This window comes from Tupaia chinensis, unplaced genomic scaffold (genome assembly GCF_000334495.1).
Source record: "Tupaia chinensis unplaced genomic scaffold, TupChi_1.0 Scaffold143570_1, whole genome shotgun sequence".
NCBI classification, from domain to species: Eukaryota; Metazoa; Chordata; class Mammalia; order Scandentia; family Tupaiidae; genus Tupaia; species Tupaia belangeri.
The window spans coordinates 673,945-682,194 of NW_006203415.1; the positions used below are offsets into that span (position 1 = coordinate 673,945).

The 8,250-nt window shown below is 40.6% G+C and overlaps 1 protein-coding gene across 3 annotated transcripts in view; it reads left to right on the top strand.

Moving 5' to 3' along the window:
- The window catches only part of CLDND1 (claudin domain containing 1), an 8,130-nt gene extending 418 nt beyond the window's left edge, over positions 1-7,712 (top strand). Inside the window, exons 2-6 of one of the 3 annotated variants that reach the window (XM_006163921.3) lie at positions 1,182-1,232; positions 1,456-1,765; positions 4,004-4,114; positions 5,977-6,114; positions 6,294-7,712. In XM_006163921.3, coding sequence (XP_006163983.3) covers positions 1,474-1,765; positions 4,004-4,114; positions 5,977-6,114; positions 6,294-6,514 — 762 coding nt within the window. In that variant the 5' untranslated portion in view covers positions 1,182-1,232; positions 1,456-1,473 and the 3' untranslated portion in view covers positions 6,515-7,712. The remainder of the gene's footprint in view (positions 1-1,181; positions 1,233-1,455; positions 1,766-4,003; positions 4,115-5,976; positions 6,115-6,293) is intronic. The other 2 variants (XM_006163922.3, XM_027766440.1) reach the window with 2 other exon arrangements.
- Positions 7,713-8,250: the final 538 nt, after the last annotated feature.

The following is an 8,250-nucleotide window of genomic DNA, read 5'->3' on the forward strand; positions in this document are numbered from 1 at the left end:
AGCGGGCGGAGCAGGACGATGGGCGGTGAGTGAGCGGGGCCGACCCGGCGGGCGGGGGTCGCACCAGCCTGACGCTTCCGGCGTCTTGCAGAGGGTCCCCTCCCCGAGGCGCCGCCGAGGCTGGGCGGGCTCTGACGGCTGGGGTGCGGGGGGCTGATCCGCGGGCGGAGCGGTCTGCGAAGGCCTGGTCAGGTCCCGGAGCCCCTGGTCGGGGTCCACGCAGGCTGCCCCGCCCCAGCCGGGTCTCGCCTTGGCCTCCTGCAGCCTCGTCCTGTGGCCCACGAGGTGGCCGCGCCAGGCGTCCTGCTCGGACAAGCCATCGCTCGGGTGCCGAGACCTTTTTAAGGTCATTCCTCAGGACAGGATGAAAGAGATGTTCAAAACAAAAACAAAAAAATCAAATCAAATCCAACCCCAACTTCTCGAGTTCGTTGATGATTGTAATTGCCCCAGTCGTTCCTGAGTCACTCCCCGTGTTACAAACGCGGCAACTGCGGTTGGCAAGCCTGTTTTTATGCACCTTTGTAAGGTGTTCAGCGCGGTCACCGAGTGCACTTGGAGTATTTGACTCAGTGGGATCTGCCTTGAGTCATTTTACTGCGGCCATTTACTACTGCTGTTGAGTCCTGTTCACGCCTTGGGAGTGTTCATATTTTGCGTAACGCAGAGTTTTCTATCTGGCCGAGGAGGAATCTTAGTTTCTGTGAACACAGATTGCACTTTAGAATTTAGGGACCGAACAGGGTTGCAGTTGAGGAGGTTCAGAAGTGTAAGGAATGGAAAGAGTAGATAGAAATGAAGAATTCGGCAGCTTAAAGCTTAGCTTTAATGGGTTAGGGAAAAGGTTAGTATCTAGCATTATTACATGTTATTGTTCTCTTTCCTATTTCATACACCTAGAGCAACCTCTCCCTCGGGGTTAACCAACATCTTCAATTCTGTCTAACAAATAACTCCTAATATTTGCCCTTGTTTGGGAGTCTTCAGAGGGAACTGGGGAGAACTGATTTCCTTTTCCTGTATCTTTTTTACACTCCAACCCAGGACACTTAATGCTCTGCAGCTTGTGTAAATATTCAATCTGTGATTAAAAAATGTGTGCATGGAACTCTGCTGATCACGGGCATGTCTGTTGTTTTTATCTGTAATGTGTATGTCCATTTCAGTGTTGTCTGTTTTAGTATGCAGGTGATAGACTAGAGAACAAGACCTCTGTCTCCGTAGCATCCTGGGTATGTGAGCATTCAATAAGTATTTTCACAAGTATGAGCTTTGTTTCAAATTTAATTAAGAACATGCTTGCCTTTACAAAACATTTTTTTTTAATGATTATAACTTTAAAGAACCAAGGGATGGGGAGTAGGGTAAGGGGTGATTTCAAGATAATTCCTTTCAGAATCTTTTAAAAAAGTCCTTGAAGTCTAACTTTTCTTTTTTTCTTTAATCTTTAAACAGAGCAGTCTGAATGCCAGAATGGATAACCGTTTTGCTACAGCGTTTGTAATTGCTTGTGTGCTTAGCCTCATTTCTACCATCTACATGGCAGCCTCTATTGGCACCGACTTCTGGTATGAATATCGAAGTCCAGTTCAAGAAAATTCCAGTGATTTGAACAAAAGCCTCTGGGAAGACTTTATTAGTGATGAGGCAGATGAAAAGACTTATAATGATGCACTTTTCCGATATAACGGCACAGTGGGATTGTGGCGACGGTGTATCACCATACCCAAAAACACGCATTGGTATAGCCCACCAGAAAGAACAGGTATTCTTCTTCCTTTAGGTTATCTTTCTCTTATACTAAGTAGTAGACAGAGTGACCTGATGATTACTTATGTATAATTTACTTTTGTGTATTCCTTCCCTCTCCAAAGACATAAATCTGGTGTGTCTCTCCTCTCCCCACCACCTTCTGTCCCTGCTACCTGTGCGTTACTATGGTACTCCTTATTACAGATGGCTAAGTGTTTGTCTTGATCTTGGAAACACCATTTTAAATCTTTGTACTTATGTACCACTGATTAAAATACTTTTTAGTAATCTTATACATGTCATGAAGAAATAGTTGGAAAAGTATATTGGGAGGCTAGATATTTAGTTATTGGTAAAGGAATTCGTTTCTAAAAATCTAGTCAAGAAATATGACTTGATTGTCCTTTTAAGGGTAAGCTTGTATTATAGTAGACACCTATCACTTAAATGTAAATTTCCACATTTAAATCAATAATCCTGATACAAAGGGTGGAGGTTACACATGTCGGTTGATTGTCCTTTCAGGGGTTAGCTGTGTTAGCTGTTATTTGCTCCTGATAGCTTTGTGGTTATGATTTGAGTTCAACTCTACATTAAAATCAACAATCTTGATACTGAGATTGTAGGTTTAAAACTTTGTATTACAGAAATAAAATGTAAGTCGTTTTTCAGGTTTATTTTGCAAACATTCTTATTTAACACTTAAACATTTTAATTTCCAGTTATTAAAATGGAAGCTTTAGAGCTCTTTGTAAGGAGCAACTTTATAGTTCATTTTTATTTGTGACTGCTTCTGTTCATCTCTCATTGGGGCAGCATTCTATTTAAATCATAGAACTAGCTTCAGTTTACTGTAGAGCAAAAGGATGATAGTATCTCATAATATATGAAAAAGAGGAGGTAGTTTTGGAAAGAAAGGAGAGAAAATAGGTTAAAGTTACTTGTAAGATGTTCAGTTCTACTTAGGTGTGCAAAGAACATTTGATATTGGAAACTTAACATTCATTCAGCAAAGTTTAACTGTGTGCCTCTGTGTTCCAGGGCCTTGTAGATTGGTGAACATCAGGGAAGAAAGCAAATAAAATTCTGACTCTTGAGGAGGTAGTAGTCTAATAAGAGGTGACTGGCAATAAACAGTAAATAAGTATAAATACAAAAATATAAACAATAAGTAATTATATAATATGTTAGATGATGACATGTGCTATGAAAACGTAGAGCCAAAATTAAGTGAATGGGAAATAATTGGGGAAGGGACTATTGGTGGGTATAGGTTATGATTCTCAACAGGATCATCAGGATAGGCATCGTTGGGAGGCACCACTTACATAAAGAATAGATGACCAGGGGTAACTGGTGGTGGTAGGGATCGTTTAGGTTGAAAGACCAGCTATTGCTGAAGCCCTGCGGCAGGAACAAGCCTGAAATATTCAGGGACCAGCAAGGAAGACACTGGGCTAGGATGGGCGAGACTGGGAGAGAACGGCAGGAACATGTCTGAAATATTCAGGGACCAGCAAGGAAGGCACTGGGCTAGGATGGGCGAGACTGGGAGAGAGAAGAGTGTGCCATCAGAGATGCTCTCTGGGGAAGTGGAGTGAGGCAGATCATGCAGGAGTCTCTAGTGTGTGGCATGGACTTCGTTTTTATTGTGAATACAATGGAGAGCTACTGAGGGGCTTTGAGCAGTGAGGAGATGTGGTCCCCCTGGCCGAGGTGTTGAGAACAGACAGGCAGCAGGCAGTGGGCAGAAGCTAGGAGGTGTGTGACGAGACTGTTCAGGTAATTCAGGTGAGGCGATTGTGACTCGGACCAGGGTCATGGCACTGAGCAGCAGCTGGAGTTTGGATGTATTTTGGAGGAAGGACCTCTTGGATTTTCTGCTGGAGTGTATATGGGCAAGCGTGACTCCAAATTTTCTACTCTGAGGAGCTGGAAAGAACCACTTTATTATTTGGGTGAAAATATCAAAATTGCCAATTATTTCAGTCATTGTCTCCTCCCCTTCGTTTCTCATTTAAAACAAAACAAAACAAAACTTAATTGTGCCTGTGTGTTAAACCTGCCACAGAGAACCACTGGCATCCATTGGGCATTAATGAGAGACCTGTGTGTCAGTCAGTGTCAAAGAGGTTACTGACTCCCCTGGAAACATCTTTCTACATCGCTTTTCACTTCAGAGAATAACTACTGAAAGAGATTATTGTTAAATGTTTATAATTAAAACAATAAGCAATTGTTCTTGTTCTAGAGTCATTTGATGTTGTTACAAAATGCATGAGTTTCACACTAAATGAGCAGTTCATGGAGAAATTTGTTGATCCCGGAAACCACAACAGTGGAATTGATCTACTTCGGACCTGTGAGTATTTTGATCTTAGCAGGGCAGTTGGGGTGGAGGAAAGGAAATCATTTCCTCTTTTGTTGAACTCTGTTTTTGGAACAAGATGAGTGATTAGATAGTGTGGATGCGAACTGAGATTTCTGATAGTCTCTCAACAAACTGTTCTGTTGATAACATATTGGATCATTGGAAAAGTAAGGACATACTTGTCAGAAAAGTGATGTATTTTTCTCTGCAAAAATTCGTCATGACTTTTCCAAATACCCAATATTTAGGTGGTAGTACATACTAACCAAATTTCAAATGATTTGGACTTGAGAGAGGCAGGGAAGGCATATCAAGACTTTCCCCAAAGTATTACTAATGGGCCCCTTTAGTTAAGAGGAAATTTACTCAGGATAAAAGTGCAGATGCTCCCCTCCCATAAAAATATTTCTTATTAACATTCAATTTCTTGTTTTTTTTTTTTTTTTCTTTTCTTTTGGAGAGGTTTTTGCCTTAGAGTGCATGTGCTCACCAGAAAGAGAGACAGAGAGACAGAAAGTGAGAAATCACCCTCCAGGGGGGATGGCCACGCTGCAATCCCTTCTCCATTCTCCTCTTGGGATCTTGGGCACGCACGCACACGCACCCACCGGGTCCGGGACGCAATCCGCGGTCGACTACGTGGGAGTCCAGCGACATAGCCATTACGCTAACTGCTGGTCCCCCTCTGGTCCCTCAGTTTCTTGTTGATCAGAATTTGAGCTTCAGTTTGTAAGGCTATTGAGATTTATTAGAGCTTGCCCAGAAGAATGAGAGGAAATGATGAGAGGTGTGATGAGAGGAAATGTTGACTAAACTGAGAAACAAGAGAACTCTGGGCGAAGTTTATTACTAGCAGAATTTGAAGGGAAGTTAGTTAAAAAAAGACTTTTATGAAGTTCCTGAAAGTAAAACCAGCTCCAGAAGGTAGAACTTGGTTAAGATTGCTGATAATACATGGTCAGTAATTAAAATGATCTAAAAATGGAATGGGATGTTTTGTAAGGTTATCAACTTGTTTTCCATGTTGGTAAGTGAATTTATGAGAATTAAACTTGCCATTATTGAGCACCTAGTATATTCTAGATCTTCTAATCTACCCTTTATGTATATTCTATCAACACCTCTGCCCCACAGGTCATTTATAATTCCATTCATTTACTTATTATTATTGCTTTAGATCCTGTAAGGACTTAGATATTATTTGTCTGTTTTTTGCATCATATCCTGGCTCTGCACTTACTGTGCTAGCTTGTACATGCTATTTATGACTCTTGCCTCAGGTATGAAGCGAATGGTAGTGCCTGTTTCTTAAGGTATCCTGGGAATTTATATGCAAAGTATGTGCACAATAACATCGTATGGCACTTATAATAAGCCCTCAGCAGTTGTTACCGTTAGTGTCCTTTTACTTTTATCAGGACAGTAAACTCTCTTTCAGCACTGTATGTTAGGAAAGGGGCCTCAACATTTTTGTTTGTTTTTCAGATTTTTGCCATAAGGTGCATGTGCTTTCTGGAGAGAGAGAGAGAGAAAAAGGAAGAAAGCACCCTCTAGAGGGGATGGCCACACCACAGTTCCTTCTCCTCCATTCTCCTCTCAGGATTTTGGGCACGCATGCACACGAGCCCCGTGTGTTTTGCAAGCCACCTGTGTCTGGGACTCAGCCGCAGAGTTGGCCACATGTGGTCCAGCGCCTTGACCAGCACACCCTTGCTGGTTGGGGCCTCGAAATTAAATGACTTCTTTTTCACTTTTGAGAAAAGATCTAGTTACAATATGAAAGAAGTAGGTATTGTGGGAAAATGGTCTGAAATCATGGTAACATTTCAATTCTCTCTCTTTTATAAAATCAGATCTGTGGCGTTGCCAGTTCCTGTTACCTTTTGTCAGTCTAGGTTTGATGTGCTTTGGGGCTCTGATTGGACTCTGTGCCTGTATCTGCCGAAGCTTGTATCCCACCATTGCCACAGGCATTCTCCATCTCCTTGCAGGTGGGTCTCACCGCATACTTGCCTTTTAGCTTCTCATCTCCTTAGTGGCCAAACAGTTAAATGTTTTTTTTAACAGTTTAATTCTTAAACATTTGCATATTACTGCCTTGTCATATTGCCTGAAAGCTCTTTACTATGCTCTCACCTAGCCATGTTTCGCTCTCTAAATGTCCCCCCAGGTCTGTGTACATTGGGCTCAGTCAGTTGTTACGTTGCTGGAATTGAACTACTCCACCAGAAACTGGAGCTCCCTGAAAATGTAACCGGTGAATTTGGATGGTCCTTCTGCCTGGCTTGTGTCTCGGCTCCCTTACAGGTCATGGCTTCTGCTCTCTTCATCTGGGCTGCCCACACCAACCGGAAGGAGTACACCTTAATGAAAGCGTATCGTGTGGCATGAGTGAGAAGCTCCCTGCTTTAAAATTGCCATTTTTATTATTTTTAAATTGGATATATTTCCTTGCGTCCCTCCCAGTTGTTTTTCATTTGAATTTTTTTGTGGATATACCATTTTATCCTGAAAGTTCATCTTATTTACACCTTATTTACACATGCACACACCACTAAGTACACACTTAATACCACTAAAATTTGTGTGGTTTACTCTATATTCCGTATTTCAAACAAACTAATCTCAGTTCAGAGGCTAGACAGAAACAAATGGAAAGAAACTGGCACAAATTTGTGAAAGAAAATTGGCAATAGGAAATTGATCTCAAACAAGTTTTGCTAATGTCTGGTAGACTTCCCAGTAGAAAGTTGAATCACTGTTCTGTTTCAGCTAGAATCTTTCTGGGAAAACTCTCATCATTATCGAAACTTTATGTTCACTTTACTTTTATAGTTAACCATCAGGCAGCAGTTTTAAAGATTTAAGCTCCATAGAATTGGGAAGTTATCTTAAAGACTCTTTTCCCTAAACTTTGGCACATTGGCACATGATTTTGTCCGAGGTGAAATATGGCAGCTGTATGTGTCTATACTGTGTCTGTCTACAAGAAAAGAAGTGAAAATGCAGTGTTTACTTGAAATTTTAACTTTATAAGAATTCTAATTCAGCCGGATCAGAAGTTAATCTTATTATTTCCTTTTTTTTTTTTTTGAAATTGAAATTAATAGGATTTTCAATACCATCAAACCATTTTGGATTTTTGCACCCTCCCTAGACACCAGGCTTATAAAAAGAGAGTTTTTTTTTTTTTTTTTTTTGGTAAACCATCACCTTAGGGTCACAGAGTAAAATTCCCCAACTGCTCTTTGTCCTTTCCAGCTAAGTACCATAAAGAAGGTTCTACCATAATGACCCTTCAGAACTGGGAAAACTACCACAAGATCTAAAGGTTTGGCTGTCCATTAACCTTCAACTGTGGTCTTTATTTCTTGTGGTGAAATGATGTGCCTTTCCTTGCCTAAATTCCTTCCTGGTGTGTATCAACATTATTTAATGTCTTCTAATTCAGTCATTTTTTATAAATATGTCTATACACATTGAACTTTAAAGAATCTTATTTATTTATTCCATTGCTATAGCATTTGACAGATTTAAAAAAAAATGTAACTTAGTAATTTCTTACCATATCCTAAATCTGTCTTTTTTTAAAAAATAAAAATGAGACTCAAAGAATTGTGTGACGAGTGTCTGAATTCATTTAAATCTTAACACTTTAAGTTAAAGAAGCGTTCAGGCCGGGGACCTCTGTGGTTTTTGGAAAATGCATTGTTGCTTTATAGGTCTGTCCTTAACTGTTGTATTTGGGTCTCTGTTTCATAGTCCAGAGAAATGTGGGGACCCTATCCTCTCTTTAGAAAATACATGTCTGAATTTTAAAACATGTTTTTAGGCTACAATAGTTTTGTGATCCCTACTGTGATCTCATACTTTATGTGGCTTATTTTCTGTAAAGTAATTTAATGACTGTGGATATTTGTGTTCTAACTTAAAGAAATAATTGCCACAAAGCTCCTGGTGCACAAAAAGCCCAGCACCCCTCTGTACCCAGTTACCGCCTGTGAAATGGCTCGTCACTCAGGTCTCTACCTGTTCTTAACTCTTGGATTTCATTGCCTTTAGCACCTTCTGTGGAAGGTGGAAGGAGCTAGGTTAAGTGAAAAAACACAAAAATACTTCTGGGAATT